The sequence below is a fragment of the Nuphar pumila genome, chromosome 2, assembly GCF_984573655.1.
Source record: "Nuphar pumila chromosome 2, dmNupPumi1.hap1.1, whole genome shotgun sequence".
Taxonomy (NCBI): Eukaryota; Viridiplantae; Streptophyta; class Magnoliopsida; order Nymphaeales; family Nymphaeaceae; genus Nuphar; species Nuphar pumila.
Window position 1 is genome coordinate 29,300,727 of NC_143250.1, and position 21,091 is coordinate 29,321,817.

The window sequence follows — 21,091 nt, forward strand, 5'->3', positions numbered from 1 at the left end:
AAGTTGTCTTATTGTAAAACTCGTTTTTATGTTTTCGGTGGATGAGAGAGAGTTTTATTATTATTAAATAAGAGAGAGAGAGATTAATTAAAAGATAGTTTAATAGGAATTTATTCACTTGAAAATAATGATGTTCCATGCATTTTAAATGAAAGTAAAGCAAGAAAGGGTCTCTTTTTTTTATTTTAAATCTCATGATAAAAACATACATATCGTGATAAAACCTTGATATTTAGGTTTTGTCGAAAATATTTTTTAAAGATGTTTTCAAAATATCACCGATATTTTTTAAAGATGTTTCTAATGCGATTATGACATGATATTTAATGCATTAAAAACAGTTTTTGTAATTTTTATATGACATGAAATTATCACGAGATCTTTCCAATTTTTGTTTTTTTTTTATCATTAGATGTTCCTGAAAACAAATATTTCCAAACGTGGTACTGTGGCATTGGTTTCCTACCAAAAGGAAGCCACAATCACGAGAAACTTCTTACCGGGAGAAATCGACGGTTTAACGATGGGAAAGTAAAAAAAAAAACATTTATGATGTGAGGGGCGTCCGCATGAGATGTGACTGGTTAACTTCAACTTTTTTTTCTTTTTACTTTATATTTCCAGTGTGCCTTGACGGCAGCCCCCCGGCTTATCACCTTCACAGAGGCTTTGGCTCGGGAGCGGATAACTGGCTTTTGCAATTTGAGGTAACAAACTGAGCCCTTCACAAGTTATATTAAATTTTTTAGGGCATTTGCTGCCCCCACATACTTCCGGTTAAGGCTGAATGAACCGAACAGGGTATGTTCATGCTTGACTCTGTTTACCAGCTGATCGAGCTCGTGACTCGGTTGGTTTAGCCCAGCCGAACGCGAGGTGGCCAATAGAAAAAGTTGCTCAAGACGAATAGAAAGGAAAATAACCACCCAACAAGGCCAATAGGGATGGCCTCTCAAAAAACCAGTAGACCTAACAAGCTCAATAGGATGGAGAGGTAATCAAGACCAATAAGAGGGAAAGGGGCCAGCCAAAAAAGGCCAATAAGATTTTTTTTTTTTTCAAACTACTTATTTTCATCCAAAACCCAAGATAGACTTATAAGCTCACATAATCTTGAGCCAAAAAACAATGTCATCTTTTTATTTTATTTCTGTATTTTCTAATTTTCCTTTTTTTCTAATTTTTTAGTTTTAAATTTTTGAACCCTTTCTAAAGATAGTTTTTTTTTTTTAAAAAAAATCTGAATAAAAACAATTCAATTCCATTCTGAATTTCTTTGGATTGTTTTAGAAAACCATTCCGTTCCTTGATGACATTGCTTTGGGGGTCTAAATAAATACATGTAAATCTTGGAAAGTATAAAGCATATGGAGGAGATCCGAGCTGATCTGCTGAGCGGGGCTCTGCCTTGAAAAAATGGTTGTTTCAAATGACCTAGTTGGATGGCCCAATTTACCATCCCCAACTGTTGGACTCTGTAAGCTCATCAGTGGAAGATAAAATCTGGTGTTCAATTATTTTTGAGAAAATATTTAAAAAATCTGTTGTGATAAAAAAAATTGATATTTTTAGATTTTATAATGATTTGGTTGTTTTGTGATTTTTCATGAGAAATTCTCTCTGTCTCCTTTAGAGATCCTATAAGGTCAGAGGTGCCTCAGATGCCGTTCGACGAGATGAACGGCAACCCAGACACCACCATTTTCCTTGTTTTTCAGCAGTTCTCTTTTTGTGCTTTAGATGTGGTTGGTTTACAAGAAAACATAAGTTTTTTGTTTGGAAACTGGTAGTTGGAGGTTTATTCATCAAGAAAAGTGGCAGCTGGATTTGGCAGCTACAACCTCTAAGGAAGTTGTAGTTATCAAATCCGATATTTGTTGCAAATGCAAAAAGGAGAGTCTCACTTCCTTTCCCAATGAATAAACTCTCATCCTTGTTAGATTCCAAGCAGCCACCAGTCCCACCAAGGTAGTTTTATCAAGTTTTCACCAAACGTGAGAGTATTTACTTAAAAAAGGTGCACATTTTGGGGACCTTCGCAACTCATGGTTGTGAATGTCCCCAAAATGTGCGAGCCTCCTTTTAATAAAATAGCATAAGAGGTGCATACATGAGGACATTCACATTTAATGTGTGGGAGAAAAATCATATATTTAAGAGAAAATTCACATATTTAAATATTTGTGAGGAAGTTCACATATTTTAGAGAAAATTTGCTTGTACCAAGAGTAAAAATGCCCTTTTATTAAAATAAAATTGTCCTTATAGTTTAAATTCATGGTGCACCCCTTGCCCCCAAAGAGTTGCCTGGTTTCGACTAAGACTTATCACTTGCCCTTATTAATGCAAGGGGCTTGATACTGGTGAGAATGAAACCTTGACCACCCGTCTAGTGGTGAAGGCCCCCTCCACTGCGCCAAACCCCTTGAGGTGGAATAACTTCATTTACCAAAATTTGCTTGGCAACCAAATTTTATATATTGGAACCGATGAAGCTGGGTTGAAACTCCAATTTCAAACTCTAGGGCCCATCTAATAACTGATCAAAAGATAACTTAAACATCATAGGTCACCACGCTGGGCAGATCAGGTCATATTGTATCATGAGTTATATTCACTCTCCATGCAAATCTCAATTTAACTTGGAAACTGTAAGATTGGGGCCCGCACAAGACTGGGGTTAGGAATCTAAACTAGGGTGGCCACAAATGCATAGTAAAAATGAAAAAATATTTACTAATGGACTATACTAACAATATGATAAAAAAAACATCAAATAGTTATTGTAAAGCTTACCTTTTACAGTTATGCATGCTGATAAAATTAATGATGAGCCTTGTTGATCTAGTCTCTTGAAACTTTTTGATAAATGAAGTCTCAAGTATGCGATATAAATCTAATGTCTACAATTCAAAACTATTTGAATGGTCAAAGTACCACCATAAAAGTATAGCATAACATAATCAAACCTAGAATCATGATTATTGTTAATTGAAAAACACAAAGAAAACCCTAAAATGCTAATAGAACACAAATACAAAATCATGATTCACTAATTAAAAGGAAAAATAAGCATAAAGAATAATTAACCTTAATTAGACATTCTTATCATTTGATATAATGCAAATAAAAACCTAAATATTAACAAAAGTCATAGATCTCTCTTCTATGCTATTTGATAAAAATAAACCATAACATTCTAACCAAAATCAAGCACTCATTATTGATGGATTTATCTTTAATGCTAATTGAAAAATAAAAAAAACATAAAAACCCTAAAACCATAGTTAAACATTCATGTCATTTAAAAAAATCCAAATCTAAGCCCTAAAACCATCGATTATGCATTTATGCTAATTGATAAAAAAAACTCTAATATTCTAAGCAAAGTCAAATCACACAATATTCATGGATTCATGTCTAATAGTAATTAAAAAAAACTAGAAAACCCCTAAAATCATAACTAAACATTTATGTCATTCTAAAAAAACAAATCAAAACCTTAAATCTTAACAAACATCATTCATAAATATGCTAATTTGAAAAAAAAACTAATTAAATATTTATTTCATTTGAAAAACCAAACTAAAAAACTTAAATCCTAAAAATTCAAAGATTTAAGTCTGTGATAACCAAAATCAAGCACTCAATCATGGAATCATGCTTATTGATAATTGAAAAGAAATATAACACAAAAAACCCTAAAATCCTAATTAAACATTTCTGTTATTTGAACAAATTCAAATCAATACCCTAGATCTTAAAGAAAATCATAGATTTATGCTGATTAAAAAAACAAATAAAACACCTAATTTTCTAACCAATATCAAGAATTCATTATTCATGCCTAATGCTAATTGAAAAAAAAAACACAAAAAATGCTAAAACCCTAATTAAACATTTATGCTATAATTACCTAAATCCTAACCAACATCATATATTATGCGAATTGAAAAAAAACCAAAACTCCTAAAATCAAAACCCTATCAAGCATCATATGATTCATGGAATATTGAAAAAAAAAAATTGAAAAAAAACTAAGAAGACCCAACCACAAAGGCACCAAGGAGAGAGAGAGAGAGAGAGAGAGAGAGAGAGAGAGAGAGAGAGAGAGAGAGAGAGAGAGATTATCTGTTCAGGGATTCTAGGTGGTGCCCACCCTGACCCGACGTTTCACAGCGTCAGGGTGGGCATTGCCACCCATACCCACAATGTTTCAGGGGAATTAGGGTGGCCACTGCCCACCCTTACCCAAACCCCAATATTGAGAAAATTTTAATGAATCTATTATATGCGATATGACCCGATCGGTCCTCGGTCTCGATGGGTTTGATGATGAGCGTTATCTAATCAGGTTGGGACAGGCTTCAACATTATTTCAACCCCTCAGCCATCTACTAAGAACGCTTAAGACCTTGTTCCATATATATTAAACTTTTTTTTTTTACTAAAAAGAACCATATAAGTGACATAAAACACATTAGAAGTATAGAAGCTTGCTTCAAAAATATATAAAGATGCCTTTTATAGAGTTCAAAGAAAATTCCATCTACCACATTCTCGTTAGTTATTATCAATTTCTTGTTATTAGGGTGGTGGTTGGTGTAATGATGTGGAGTCCTGCTTGCAAAGAGCAAACACGCATCGAGGATCCTCTCGCTACATGAACAAATGGGAGGTCTTCAACGGCATTCTAAGCAATGATCCATCTCTTAACCCAGGTACATTTTTCTACTCTTTATCTTTTCGTTTTCTAAAATTAGGATATTTTTAGTTGCAAAACTTCTAAGGTTACTACGTACATGGCTAAAGGCATAAATGAATGTGTGGTTTCCAATCTCACTGTAGGGTTTGCAATAGGGCTGGGAAATGAAGGGAACAACTCAGTATTGTCGAATGCAAAAAATCACTTTAATGAAGGCTTAAAATTCACTCTAGTAGTAAATATTAAATTACAAGAAAAATACTCAACTAAACTCTCAAACTACTCTCATAGAACTCACAAGTCTCTAAAAAACATAGTTGACAAACTCGTGACTCAGGTTCGAATAGGACCCCTCCTAGGTCATCGGGGACGAGTCAGGACTAATTTTATAGTGTAAGCACATGAATATGACATGAAAATAACTAAACTTCAAGCTAATATGCCAATAGCTAAGTTACAAAAATATATAATTATACATGATTATTAACTTTTTTCGAACAATTTTAGATTCTTCATAACAATTGACTTTATATAAGAATTATGCATTAAAATAATAAAATACATGATAAAAACTTTATTTAATGGGTTGGATCGGCAGTCCTGAATCGTGACCTGATTGGGGTCTAATCGGTGTGACTCGCCGATTTTGCCAACTATGTTAAAAAACACTTACAGAATTCAACTCAGATTTTTTACAAACTTGAATGCAAATGTCTCACTTGGTGTCTTTGAGAGTCCATTTGCTCTTTATTTATAGAGAGATTTTTCACCAACCATAACTCTCTAGTTGCCCATGCAGTAAATGTTTCAACTCCACCGATCACATGGGTAAAAAAAAATGTAGTTATTTATGCACATCTTTCTCCCTCTCTTTCTCTTTCTCTTCCTTTCGCACTAGCTCAACTATTCAAGTGATAGCTCATCTATTGGGTTTAAGCCCAACTATTTTGATAAAACATTCACATTGAAAGTGAGGATTTGCTGATATAAGTTTTCGATTAGTTTTGTTTGATTTGATCGTTCTTTGTTCATTCTCGTCCTCCAAACAAACCTAATGTGGTTGAGTCATCAGTTACATGCTTTCGCCTCATCTCATTAGATAATAAGGCAATCGTGACATCTTCTAGCTTGAGCGTGTCTTTTCCGTAAATGAGTGTAGAGCACTTTTAATGTGTTTCAGTGGGCTTGGGTTAGGTTTATGAGTTTAGGTAAGCTAGGTTAATTAGGTTGAGGGCTAAGTAAAAAAGTCAATTTGGATAGCAGGGTAGGCTTGTTTTGACAGGGTTCGGTAAAAAATCTAGTAGACCCAAATTGTGTGACAAAAAAATTCCAAAAAGAAATGAACATGTCAAATTTCAGGGCTAGGAGATTTGTATTTTGGAAATTAAAAATTAGAAAAGTTACAGACCGGATTGAATTTTCTGCAGGTTGGATTGAGTTTGGGTAAAATAGACCCGAATTGTAAATCAATATCTCCGTACAAGGACATGATAAAATCCTATTTTTAGAGAGTTTGATACAGATGTCCTAAAGGTGTTTGAGTCCAAGTTTTAAGTCTAAATAATTAACGGCTTGCGTTGGATAATTTCTACAAGTTTGATAAAAATTTTGCTTTGTCATCTAACAAATTTTGGATAGGTTTGAGTTTAGGAGAGGATAAGGCTTGAGAGGGGGTTAAAAAAGGGTTCCAATGACTTACACATTTTAGAAAAATTATCCTAAGGTTGGGGAAGAGTCTAGTACGTACGAGAATGGCCAAGGTTCTTCGTACACAATTGGATTGAGTTGAGTACTACACGTTATTGATGCAGTCCACCGATCACCAAGTAAAAGTGGTCCTACTTAGATTTTAGGCAAATCCAAACCCAAGCAAGGTCTGAACCACCTTATGTTGATAAAGAGAAGAGCCCTTAGAGAAGGGTGAACGAGTCAGGGAGTAGGGACTCACAGAGAGAGAGAGAGAAAAAAAAAAGTGAGGCATTTTTTTAGAGAGAAGTCAATTTTCAATTTCATATTCAACATCCAAAATGAGTCACTTTTATTGGCAAAAGGAATTTTTATAAAAACATTACAAATTTTCAAGCATAATTAAAACAATCAACCTTACTTAAGTACTACCTATTTCCTTATTTAGGTAATACTTTCCCTAAGTCACTTAATGAATGCTCAAATTACAAAAGACTCATGGGCTTTCAATGCTCATTAAGGAAGGAGTCCAAGGGGCTACACGACTTTTCTTGGGATGGCTTAATGCCCTAGGGAGGCGCCAACTTGGTGGGGCCCACATGTGTCCCATGGAGGATTCTAGAAGAGACGTATCGTGAGAGTTCCATTTGCATGCATTTAATGAAGGGACGCCCAATGGAGAGTTCCACATGGCTGAGGTGGCTGCATAGTTGATGTGACGTCTCTTTGGCATGGGTCCTATGTGGTTGAGGTTGCTTGCATCAAATGGATCTTGGGTAACCAATCCATATCGATTTGGTTTGAACCTGTTTGCATAATGTGGACCTTAAAAACTGGATCGGCCTAACCCGAGACTTGGTCTACATCATGTCACCACATTTGGTTCAAGAAGAGAAGAAGAAGAAGAAGAAGAAGAGTTTTATCTTCTTGAGTTAGATGTACTTTAATACTCAACAGTTGAGTGAAAACATTAAAGTGGTCAAGGATTCTTGTTCTTTCCTTAATTTTGATAATATAGAGTTGCTTTTTCAGATAGAGATGATTTGTCAAGGACTTAGTCATATACAACGATTCCATAGTTTGCCATAGCTTAACCGTTGTATTTTCATGCAATATATTATAAAAAACTTTATTAGACAAACATAATTGAATTGTGTTGATAGTTCTTTTATCAAGAAGAGTCCAATCTTCATCTTTTATATCAGCACATTTTTCTTCTTTTCCTTTAAGATCAATATCTTGCTCATTTTGAACCAATAAGTCATATACTTTAACTTGCTACAAGCCAAAGTTAATACTTTCTTGAGAATTTCTCAATTTCAAAAGTTTCAACAATAACTTTCTCTGTCATTAATAAATTATCATGAAAATGTGAAATATGACTTTAAAGAATAGAAGGGAAGGTAAAAACCTTATGCTGAAGCCTTCTTCCTAGGTCTGGAACCCGATTCTTGATCCAGTTCGGTCTGGTCAACTTGAACTAAGTTTGGGTTTGACCCTTGCAACACAAATGTTGCTTATTCATTACATTAAAAATGTTTCATCGTATCTTTCGCAGTACAACAAAATACCTTTTAGCGCACCCCATCGACGCAATGAACGTGATACACGCAGTAAGGCATAAGCCTTTAAAGACCTATGCTCGAAATCGTTAGCAAATTCAATCATCTCTGAGGTAGGAAAAAGTTACACAAAGGACACTAGACGGACAAATCTTAAAACTTGTGATTTATATATATATATATATATATGTATATGTATGTATACACATCTAATTCAAGGATGCAATTTTGCGATCCTTGTCCTCTTTCTTTTATATTATTTACTTTGTCGTCGCATTTTTACGTGCACAAGCTTCTGCTTACTCATTTATTTAGCTCGATATGTGGTTTCACATATCGAGCATTGTTTTATATCATTTATTTTGTCATCGCATTTTTACGTGCACATGCTTCTGCTTACGCATTTATTTAGCTCGATATGTGGTTTCACATATCGAGCATTGCTTTATGTCATTTACTTTGTCGGTGTGCTATCACGTGTATAGGCTACTGCTTACACATTTATTTAGTCGGGGTACGATTTTGTATCTCGGACACTGCTTATGTATTTATTTGGCTGAGCTATGGTTTCGTAGCTCGTGCACTGTTTACGCATTTATTTAGTTGAGGTATAGTTTCGTACCTCGCACACTACTTATACATTTATTTGGCTGAGGTACAATTTGGTACCTTATGCACTAACACATTTATTTAGCCAAAGTACGGTTTTGTACCTCATGCACTGCTTACGCATTTATTTAGCTGAAGTATGGTTTCGTACATCGTACACTGCTTACACATTTATTTAGCTCGATGTGTGGTTTTGTACCTTATGCACTGCTTACGTATTTATTTGGCTGAGATACAATTCCGTACCTCATGCACTACTTACACATTTATTTAGCTCGATGTACAGTTTCGCATATCGAGTCTTGCTTTATACATTACCATCACGTTGTAATATGGATAGACTTGCATTATGTAATATATGTATTGTATATACATATATACAACTTCATAAGGTACATAGTCATGTACTCTTCCCTATCCTGTATTATGGTTGCTCTTTACAAAAGATACAGATTTGCGCATGTGCGTTAAAACTTAAAAGAAAAAAGATTTCTTGCGTAAATCCTGCATTTAATTATGCGTAGTTTTGAAAAACAAATTTGAATACTTGAGAGTTGCTTACTTACAACTAAGTTTTTCCCAAATCGGCACAATAGGAAGAACTGTTTACAAACTTCAGTTTAATATTCGTTATGACCCGGATATCCTCGATTGGGAGCATAGAAATGTGATTGGACGAGCTTTTTTATGAGAAACCCATACCCATTTTATCGTAAGCAATATCGCGGGACATGCACAACATGTTGATACTATGACAATTGGATGAGAGATTCATGACGATCTCGTAACGTGCAAATTATGCAATGATATATATAAAAGTGGTTTGAAATACCTGAACATGTCAATCAAACTATAATGGTTATATCGTTTCCTTCACTACACAATTAAGTTAAGGTTTCTTTCTGAGAAACCTATACCCCTCTCATCGTAGCAGTACTATCAGACATGCACGACATGTTAGTACTACGATAATTGTATGAGAGATTTATGGTAACCTCGAAGCGTGCAAAATGTACATTGTTGAAATCATATAAATGGTGTTCATCGCCTTCAAATGTAAGATGCTTGATTTGGTTTGAAAGATCAGAGCATGTAGAATGAGTTGCCAGTTAAAATAGATCCTGACATATTCATTTGTCTCTTTGTTTTCATCAAGAGAGATGATGGAATAATACAAAAACTCAAATGAAAAGGTTGTTAACAACCACCTCTCGGGCAAATGAGTTGGTGTCCCCAGTCATCGGAGTTAGGGGACGAGATTAAAAAAAATCATCCTAGGTGGTAGATCTCATTGACTTCTATAGAAGTTGGATGCATCCCTTACTACAAATGCCTTTGAGAAATCCTATCTTGGTCACCGACTGTTCTCTTAGGAACGAACTCAGCTAGTTGTTCGAGGTACCAAAAATATATAGAATAACAAACCCTTAAATAGTATAAGTTGTTTCTACGTTTCGCTCCTTAACGTACTCTCAGGACAACTAATATCGAAACAAAGTTATCATTTTTATTTTACTTATTTTGACTTGCACACCGCGAAAGGAACAATATATATATTAGTTTGGGTTCTGAATTATGCTTATTTTGCTCACTCTTCGGAGACATCTGATAATATTTGAACGATACCGAAACAAGAACCCAAACTATCATGTATGAATTAAAACATGCGTTAGTTTTGTTCTAAATTATTATATTTGTGCACCTACCAGTTTTTTATGAAACTGACTCATCTTATGGATACACGCGATGATTAGGTCAATACAACAACAACGATAACGTGATGGTATTAAGATGAAACCCTTTCTTTGACGTTTCCTGAAAACATTTATGTAATTTTGCATGAAGGTTTTCTTAAAAATTCTTTTTTTTGTATAAACTCTAAATTATTAAAACTGTATTTTTTTTTTAATCTATTTGGTTTTGAATGTATAGAGTTTCAAATCTGTTGTGTAAATAAAAGGTTTCGCAAGTAATGAGCCCAAGGCCCATTGACTTGTTATTTCAAAAATATCATTTTTTGCTGAACTGCTATTTTAAACTCTAAAAGATAAACTTTTCATAAAAAGTTACAAGTTTGAGATTTTGAGGGCGTTACAGAGAAAGTGCCAGCACAAACCTGATAACTATCCAAGAAGGTTGGGCCTTAGGAGTGGCTTTGACATGCTGGAGTCGTGTGTGACTTTACCTGGTTTACTCAGGACCAGATCTGGTGTGGATTATCAATAGCCAGACCTTCATTTTAAGATATTTTATGCACAACAGTTTTTACTCTTTATCTGGTCTGGGGCTAATTATGAGGTCTGGTAAATAAACTATCAAAGAGGACCTAGGTCCACCTACTACTCAGATATTGTAGACCGAAATCAATTAGTTAATGGACCCATTGCGTTAAGCCGAAACGCCAAACGCAGGTCCTATTTAATGAAATCTGGGCAACTGTTGGGTTATACCTGAACCATTAGCAGTCTGTCATCGTTGAAGATCTGGCTAAGAAAGTAGATGCAGATTGGTAAACTACCAATGGCCTTCTCCACTAAGCAAAAATCTTGGCGGTGTATCTTGTCCAATATTATCAGTATCGTTGCAAATCGGCTGATTCACATCGTATCGCCAGCTTTTGGATACGCTGCAGGTGCCTGAATCGCCCCTTTCAAAAATGCGGATGATTCAAGCCGAAACGATTCCGTATGTTCGATTCCAGAATCGGTCTCTCCTGAATCGGCCCCCCCTTTTCTGTTCTTTTCCTAAAAAGACTAAACCCTAATCGACGCATCCTGGCACCCTTACATAGCTTCCGGCTCCTCCTTCACCTCTTCTGCCGCTTCGCCCGTCGCTATCCATCGCCTCTAGCGTCTCCACCACCGGAACCTGTCATCAGTAACCTCTCTCTCTCTCTCTCTCGTTTTTTTGTAATTTCTTTAGAAAAGAAAACACATTCTTTAAATAAACAGGGATAACTTGCTTATTTATATATTTTTTCTTGTTCTTTTGATTTTTCTCAGTTTTTCTGAATTTTGAAAGTTTTCCTATTTTTATGAGAATTTTAATTAAAAATCAGTTTTTAAAATTGACCCATTCCAATATAGATGGGTCTGATTCGATGAGGGCCGATTCAGATGGTTTTTTTTTTTAAAAAATAAACCATACGGGTCCGATTCCCATACTGGCAACATTGAATTGAATTCTTGTCCCATGTAGTCTGTCTGATCCTGTGCCAAGCTGAAGGCCTGTTCGAATCCCTCTTCCACATGGGGCTTAAGAGATATCTGATAGGGTTCTGCCTAACCCAGCTTGCCTATAAAAAAAAAACGAAGTATAAACTCTTTGTTTTTTTTTTTAAAGAAAGATCCAAGTGCTGTCAATGACGCACACAAAGCTAGACAGAAAGAGTCAGGTCAGAGAGGAACCTTCGTGATGGGTCAGGTGCAATCACGTTGCACAATTGTGTGTGCCACTTTACCTGATCACCATCCATCTGCTGTTGGGCCCACTCTCGGACAGGTTACAACAGGAAATGGAGGGTGATCAGATGCAGGGGCACATTTTATTTGTGCAATGTGATTGCACCTGATCCTCCCTCGAACCTTCTTCTCCTGCTTTTAGCATAATTTGGCGTGGGCACATGGTTCTGATACTTCTTGTCTTTGTTTTTTTTTTCTTTTATATTATATTTCTTTTTGTTTTTTATATATTTTTTTGTTTTCAAATTAAATTACGAAAGTACTTGATGCTGCTTTTTGAATACTATATATAACTTTTTCCTTTTTGTACAAATCATACATAATTTCTCAACATAGCTAAATAATTAAAAAATGCCACTGTTTGTAGTCTGTTTTTGTTATTTCAAAGTTTTGCATTGCTAATTTTTTGTCAAGTTGCTAGTATCGTATTATCTAGCTAAATGTCATAGGTGTGAGCTCCATTCTTTCAAGACGAGATAAATATGTTCAACATGGTTATTTTAGCAGGATGTGTGCTCTGGTTAGAGTTACATATTACAGGGCCATTGATTTTTAACTTGTTTATGCATCAATCCACTAGAAGTCTACGTAGACCACTATAGGCTTAACATCAAAACTTGCCAAAATAAAAAAAAAAATTTGATGGTTTCAGTACACAGCATGGGTTTGGCAATCTTTTCAGTAGTGATCCGGCTTCCCCTCCTGGCTTTGGATTTTGTCTTCGTAAGGTTCATCTTGCCACTGAAGACCTTTTGTTTTTGGAATGACAAGCTGGGGTTAGGCAGACCCCTGCCGGTTATACAACTATACCATTGGGTTTTAAACCGGCAACGTCACAACACAAGGTGGTGTGCACTAGCTTCTCCTACCAGACAAGCTGAGCCCCGTTGGCACCACTGGAGACCTTGCTTCACGGTCGACAGGAGTTGCTGTTCAAACTTGCATCAAAAGATCCTCTCGCACCTTTACCCACAAGCTTAGTGACAAATGCTCAAAGTCTTAATCTCAAGATGGTTTTGCTAATAGTTCATGGTACCTACAAGCTCATGTAGGAATAGCTGGTTAAGGACTGACGTTGAGATGCTTAGTGTGAACTCGAACTCTAAGAGTATGTTTGATGGCTTATCCTGGGTTGGACGAAATGAACAAAAAAGATGGAACAAAACATTAGTTTTATTCGTTTTGTAACAACTATTCTAAGTCCAACGTTTATTTGGACTGTACTCAGATGTTATGTTCCAAATGTCTCTTGTTTGATGTCTGGTACCAAGAAACCTTCAAATTCTTAAGAATCCGACAGGGGAGATAGCTTTTCGACACTGCAAGATGAATTTGTCGCGACCCCGATGCGTTCAACGAAAACCATCGATCGCGCACCGGCCAGTGAACCAGCGGCAACCCCTATTGAAGAAGGTGTTCGCCGTTCATGGAGGTCGAGAAGATGTAAACCCTCACATAATTCCATTTCCTCTCCCTCTTCACACTCCCATCATCCCCAACTTCACCCCTCTCTTGCCTCTCACTCTCCATGAGATCCTCCACCACCTCATAGAGAACCCCAACCTCTCTCTCGTACCTCCTCAACCTCTCTACCTCCCAATATCCCACCACACACCTCCGAACACTCTGCCATCTCCCCGAACTTCTTCTCCTTGATAAACCGGGCGAGGTCCTCTCATTCTCCACCACTACCACCACCATTACTGCTATCGGAGAAAGTGAGATTGAGGAATTGGCCGATGACCATGCCAATGGAACCAGGCGATCTTGGTGACAACGATGAGGACACAACCGACGAGCACCTTCGACAGCGTGAAGGGGGCGATGTGCTGGAATCTGATGGGGAAGAGGGCATCGCCAACAAGGATGGTCATGTCAACACCATAGATGGTGTGGTTGGAGGGTCGGCCGCAGTGCTCGGGGTCATCATCTATGCAGGGGAGGTTATCGTGGATGAGCGAGGTGGCATGAACCATCTCGAGGGCGCAAGCGGTGGGGAAGGCGTGGGCTTGGCTGCCGCCCACCAACTCGCATGCAACTACGCACATGATGGGCGGGAGAGAAGGGTTTGGCTTATTGCACATGAGGAAGAGAGAGTAAGGTCTAGCTTACTGCACATGAGGGAGAGGACGCATCGAGTGACGCACCCGTCAATGTTTTTTTTTTTAAATAGTTTTGCCCATCCCTGTTATTTTTGTAACGGGGGTAAGTAGAACAAAAAGAACAATGAATAATGGATAAGATGGATGGCATTCCATGCATCCGCTGCATCTCAAGTTTGTTAAAAATAGAGTTATCGGAAGCTTCTTAGGTAGGTTGGAAGCTCGCTTCGCGGAAACTCGCTTTGGAAGCGCGATACTTCTCGCTTCCAAAACTTCATGGAAAACTCGATTCCCCCACGCTTCTTTTATGCTTCTCATACACATGGTCTATGCATACTATATACTTTTTCTCATGTTTTTTTTCATCTTTTTCATATATTTTCTCTCACGCTTTCACCCACTTTTCCTGTACTTTTTTTAAATTGGTAAGCATCATTGTTAGATTTAAAAAAAAAATTAACTCCTTCACAGAAAAATCATGAAATATAAGAATAATCAATTTTATTTTAGTTTTTATTTGTTTCTTGTTTGATTTCATATTGCTTTATTTTTTATTCATATTTCTCTTTTAAATTGAAACATCGCTTTCCGCTTCATATAAATTTTAAAATGCCTCGCTTCTCACTTTCGCTTCCGGTATCCTTTTTCTTTTCTGCTTCCTAGTTTGGCAACCTTGGTTAAAAACAATAATCTTTTTTATTTTGCGGAACGTGCTGTCAAACATACCCTAAGTGACTCTCCCTAGTGGTTGCCTAGTATAATGTATTGAAATGCAACACCCACCTATTGATTTTATGTTAATGGGATGACAGGTTTTGTTCTTTCTTTTAATATAATCTTTCTTTCCTTAAAAAAAACGGCATGAGTTAGTGGCAGAGGGCATGGAGAGAAGGTGTTGACCTCTCCTGTCTTATGTTCGATTCCCACCGGGTGTGCAAGTGCCTTGTGTCGTGGCCCTACCCAGAAATAACCCGGCAGAGAACTTCGTCATAAAATAAGATAAAATGTCTGTTTGATGTCGTAAATTGTCTGAAGAATCCTGGATGCTTCGGTGGGGTCCTAAAGGATTGTGTGCAAGGGCTTTCTGGTGCATTATTGGATATTGATGCCATGCGAACCTCTAGAAAATATTAAGTACAAGGTTAAGCCACTAACGAAAGTTTCATATGGGATCTACACTTTCTTTAGTCCTCAGAGCTGACTCTTGCATTTGAAAGCCAAGGAATTCAAAAGCACCATGATCAGCTTAGCTAATCATATGTCATCTCTGTATTAATTGGGTTTTGAACATTGAAGCTAGAAGTACGCTGACCCATTTGCTGTTCATGTCTAAGTTGACAGGTCCGGACTTGTGTTGGGGTTTCAAATGAAGTCCCTTTTCAGTGATACTGTGGGTAAACTTGATTCCTCTTAATTACTTTGGTTACCTCTGGTCCTTCGCAGGCCCCAAATTCCCAAATCGGCTCAAGGAAATTGGAATCATGTCCCACTGAATTCTTTGTCACTAGAAAATAGGTGGTATTGGATTCCAATACCATTAGGGCTATGTTTGGGAGCCTTGAATCGGAAGTTGTGCTGTGGTTGCCGCCATGCTCTCATACTTTCTTGCTGTTCGGGAGCAGCGGAGATGCTGAAACAATGCATTGGGAATGGTGTTGGCACCTCCAACGACACATTTCAACACCTTTCACGAGAGGATGTTTTTGGCGACTCCATTTCTCATCACACATTGGCAAAACAATATTTTGGCAACACACTGAAACATAGTTTCTATCCCATTGCAAGGCTCCCAAACATAGCCTAAAATCCTCTGAATGCAAACGCACCCCAAATGTGAGGTTATGTGCTTAGTCATTTATCTTTTTGTGTTTGATTAGAGTTTACTATTTTTGGCTACATCTTCATACACAAATGTGTGCCTTTATACATGAAACATGAAGCAACCCATATTGGGGAAGATGGACGCTTAGCCCATGCTCAGATCTTCAATTATGATGCAAAATCGGCATTGACGTTTTCATTCTTTTTGTGCATACCAACATGCTCTTGAGATCAAAATACGAGTTGATTTATTAAAATACCTTGAAATTTCTTTCAGATTTCTATAATTGGAACCGCGTAAAGCTTCGCTACTGTGATGGGGCATCTTTTGCAGGGGATTCCAAGTTTTATAATGGAGTAAGTCTCATAATAACATCGTTGAGGATGCTTTTAGCAGTTTTCTCACAAGAACACAAATCTAGGCCTGCTTGCTCTGTTTTTTATTTAATTTTTTTCAGGTTTTAATGCTGCTGCTCATTTCATATCATGTCATTCTTCTAGAATGGTAACTTTTCACTTTGCTCACATATTTCACATGTTTAGCATCAATGTAGAAGGAAGACATCCTTCTAGTTTGAGTTTGAGGTGTAAAACTTCATGACCTTCGGTCAGCGGAAAAGGAAACTTTCAGGACTAATGATTTTCTACATTGAGATTTTTATAGTTTTTGAAAGGTTGGGGATGTGTTGCCTTTTTATGAGTAAGAGAGAGGATGAAGAATGTTCCTTTTGAATAATGATGTCTACATGTTGCATGTAACTAAACACTTTTATAAAACAATAGAAAGGGAAACAATTCATTTTCATTCCTATGAATATTAGTTGAGTATGACGTCATTAAAAAAATATATAACTTTTGGTGACGATTGCTTCTGTTTTCTTTGCAGACATTTCATACTCATCATGAACTTAAACTCTTCCTGCAGCGTGTATTTTAATCTATCATTCTAAAAGTAGTCATTTGTACCTTGATTCAACAGTAAAGCCAAGAATGAGAAAGCAAAGTGATGGAGAACACAATAATTACATTCTAGTGTTTAAAAGTTCCTAAACTCCTTCTTATGGTATGATCTTGAGGTTTCCTCTCTTCTCCTCCCCCCTCCCCCTCTTAATGCAAGGAACCTGCATAGAAATAGGGATCACTTAATGCCCCCAACCTGATTAAATGACCTATAATCTGCAAAACACACCCAACAGACAAGCCACTTGTATGTTGATCCCCGGGGGAATTGATCCTGAGAAAGATGGGGCTCTACCATCCTCTGAAGAACTGCCCTGACCATTGGGTGTTCTAGAGCAGGCTCATGATATGAAGTTGTATTCTAATCACTTTTTTTCTTTCAAAGGCAAGCTGGGGTTAGGCAGAACCCAACCAGTTATACAACTATACCATTGGGTTTTGAACCTGCAATGTCCCAACACGTTGACTTGCACTAGCTGCTCTTACCAGACAAGCGGAGCCCCCCTTGGTATTCTAATTGCAATTAATGATGCAAGTGAATGACAAATTGCATGCATGCTAAACCTTTACTTAGAATCTGACATTGTTCTTGGTTCTGAAGGTTTTGCGACTCTAAGCTCTGTAATGATGATATCATTCTAGTACATGTCTACATGAAATATTCTTCTGACAAGCCAACTGTGATTGTAAAGAACTGGAATTCTCACTGATCGCTGTTTAAAAAGAACATGTATCAGTTCATAGACATAAAAACATTTATTTTTTCTGCAAGTAGGTCTTCCCCTTTTCTTGCACTGGTTAGTTGCTAGAAGTTTGTAGCTTGTAAGCACATTTAGAGGCCAATTGTTGAGCCATCAACCTAAAACTAAAATTGCATGTAAAGACTATGGACTGATAAATTCAGTCCATAAAATCATCCCTGATGCTGAGAAATGAAAAACTTAATTACTGAAAAATTATTGATAAGTGTTATGCAATTGCAGAATGGAAGGCTATGTAACCTAGGTGCTTTTGTACTCCCAGAGCACCTGTGTTGCACCTGCACCCACACCTGCAACTGCACCGGTGTGACATAGGTATGAAAGTATCCAAGTTTAGAAACAAACTTAAAAACCTAAAAAACTTATAATTGTTCTTATAAATGTATTATGTGGAATTACATATATACAATATGCATACATACATATGTATGTATGTGACATAGATGGAAGGGGGAAAAAGAAAGAAAGCTATAAATGCACACACTTGGCTAATTAAGTTAAAAGGAATAATTTCTTTACTAGTTCTTTTTTTGTAGGATTCTTTGTTAGTTATTAATTTTCTTCTTTTCTTGATGGTGCAGACTGCAAAGCTGTATTTTAGGGGGCAAAGGATATGGCGTGCTATTATTTTTGATCTCCTTTCAAAGGGAATGATCAATGCAAACAAGGTATATCATTGTATTGTCTTTCTTCTGTCTTAACTCTCAAATCTAATGCAAGTGTCCAATCAATTGTAACAAACATTGAATCAATTTAGAATGGAAAATGGCTTGTGGGCAAGTTATGCATTTATAACATGGTTAGTGACAAAACTAAATTAATTCAATTATCTGTGGATTTGCTATAGCATAACCAACTAGTTAGTGTCATTGAGTGCTACAACTTGTTATTGTTCCTATTTTCTGATTTTAACTGTCACAGGGAATCTACAAGTTGACATGTGATGGCCCATTTTCCCATTTTTCCTTTTTAGTTTGTTAATACTTCTACAATGTGCATCTCATATTGAAGGGAATATTAACTTAGAAATCAATTTCTTTGCAAGGTAGAAATCTCCTAGTTGTTCATTTGTGGAAACCAACTAGCTTAATACTCTAATTTCATGTTCTCAATCATGCATTTCATAGTAATGTTTTAAACAGAGATGTTTTCCCCATTTTATTGAATGCCACATGTGCTTTGTGCATTACACATGCTATCTAGGAATTACAGGATTCTGCTTTAGCTTGTTAGGGACACTTTTTATATTTACCAGTTTTAGCATGTGTGTGTAGTATGGTTTGTTTATCTTCCATCAGGTTTGTCAAATCTAAACCCTAGGAGAAAAACAATGGTTTATTAGATTAGATAAAGTTAACATCAATCAACAAGCCCAAAATGATGCCCTGATAATCTTTTGGCTCCTGACAAAAGAACAAAGAAGTCTTATCCTTAATATTGGCCTAAATTTATACATTGTTAGGTGAAACTTTGCATCAACACATGTTTTAAGTGATTTCACACCATTTATTGAAGGGACATGGCTGAGTTCTTAAATGTAATGACAAAAAATAATATGCTTTTTGGGACTTTCCTGAAAATGTGCATTTTTATTCATTCATATATTACATCTATGTATAAAGAGTTATTGATTTGTATATACTCACATATGTTGGTACATTATTTCTACATATGAAATGGAACTTATAAAAGGCAGAGTTTTTGTGAAAAAATCTGCAGATTATTACATGCTCAGAGGAAAATTATGATCTTTTTCGAACATTGTAGACAAGCTCGTTCATTTTGGCTATTGGGCCTAGTTTTTTAGCATTGAGTCTTATTCTCCTCTCCAACATAATATGATAAATTTGTTCCTTTGTGTGGGAGTCTGTCCCTGTGTCTGAGAGTAACTCCTTTATTTATAATGCTGCAGAAATCCTATAGCTATTTGTTTCTGACTATGTACCTCCTTCTCAGGCTTTACTTTCAGGTTGCTCTGCTGGAGGACTATCATCATTACTTCACTGTGATGATTATGCCAACCTACTGCCGAGTAGCACTAGTGTGAAATGCTTGAGTGATGGTGGATTTTTTCTTGATGTGTAACTTTCTATCCAACTTTCATCCAATAACGAAAACAGATAACTTTCTATCCAACTTTCATCCAATAACGAAAACAGAATTGTACTCTTGATTTGGATTTACCCAGTATGCTGCTACCATGAAGCTATATGTGTTTCTATTTGGAGGTAAATCTACGATTCTGTGCATTTATCTGTTACTGAAATTGCTCTATCTGCAACTTTATTTCAGGAGAGACATATCTGGTAATTATACTATGAGGTCATTTTTCCAAGGTGTGGTCTTGCTTCAGGTATGGATTATGAATAATGCTTCTAACCAATTTTGATTTTTATAGGTAGATTGTTTTAATATATGATACTTCATGAGGATTAACAAGTTTAATTTCCTATTCATCTCACCATCTTAGGTTCTCATACCGTAAGATTGTATTCACATATGATGTTTCATGAGGATTGTTTTCACACTGAACACCAGTTTTATTCCTGCTATTCCTGGGATTTCCAAGGAACCTGTGTAGTTGTTCGATAAAAGTCCTAGCTAGTTCTTTAATGGTCTCTGGTTGGGGCTCTACCATTTTGGTTTTCATTTCAGATCCTTAAATTACATTGGTCACAAGTAAAGGAAAAAAACTATTTAGTTATAGGCTCTGACTATTTTTTTTGAAGGCCAAACTTTTGGCTCTACACAGGTACAATTTAAATGATGAAAACCTCATGACAAATCTAGGTTTTTGAGTCCTTTGATGAAGACTGTTTGTGTACTTGCACCTTACAAACTTCATTAGTCTTTGCAAATGAAGTTCAATGATGATAGCCATATGACAACACATACAACTTCAAATACTTTTTGAATATATATATATATATATATATATATATATATATATATATATATATAGAGAGAGAGAGAGAGAGAGAGAGAGAGATTGGTAGGTGTGCCCTATGTTTTGGCATGCACTGTCCAATCAAATTATTGGATGGTTGAAAAAACCCTACAATTGTGATCTACATGGTACATGGTTCAATTAGCAAAAAAAGGTACTGAATCACATAATTAGGATGTCTAAGTAGGATTTTCAAGGGCTTAAAAATCAAGTCCACAATGCACCAAATTTTTACAATTCAATGTTGATAGCCATATGACAACACATGCAACTTCAAATACTTTGTGAAGCAATTAACACAGACACCAGATGTTGTAACCATATATATATATATATATATATATATATATATATATATATATATATATATATATATATATATATATATATAGAGAGAGAGAGAGAGAGAGAGAGAGAGAGAGAGAGAGATTCGTAGGTGTGCCGCTAAGTTTTGGTGTGCACCACCAACCTTGAACC

At 36.3% G+C, this 21,091-nt stretch overlaps 1 protein-coding gene and 1 pseudogene across 5 annotated transcripts in view; one reads left to right on the top strand and one right to left on the bottom strand.

Annotated features, from left to right (window-relative positions):
- LOC149845124 (Pectinacetylesterase family protein) overlaps window positions 1-21,091 on the top strand; it is a 46,908-nt gene that overhangs the window by 3,644 nt on the left and 22,173 nt on the right. For all 5 annotated transcript variants that reach the window (XM_089995530.1, XM_089995528.1, XM_089995531.1 and 2 more), the window contains 6 exons: window positions 625-707; window positions 4,592-4,721; window positions 16,224-16,303; window positions 18,249-18,335; window positions 19,624-19,748; window positions 19,960-20,020. In XM_089995530.1, the coding sequence (XP_089851656.1) occupies window positions 625-707; window positions 4,592-4,721; window positions 16,224-16,303; window positions 18,249-18,335; window positions 19,624-19,748; window positions 19,960-20,020 (566 nt within the window). The remainder of the gene's footprint in view (window positions 1-624; window positions 708-4,591; window positions 4,722-16,223; window positions 16,304-18,248; window positions 18,336-19,623; window positions 19,749-19,959; window positions 20,021-21,091) is intronic.
- On the bottom strand, window positions 13,425-14,107 carry LOC149845125 (heterodimeric geranylgeranyl pyrophosphate synthase small subunit, chloroplastic pseudogene; annotated as a pseudogene).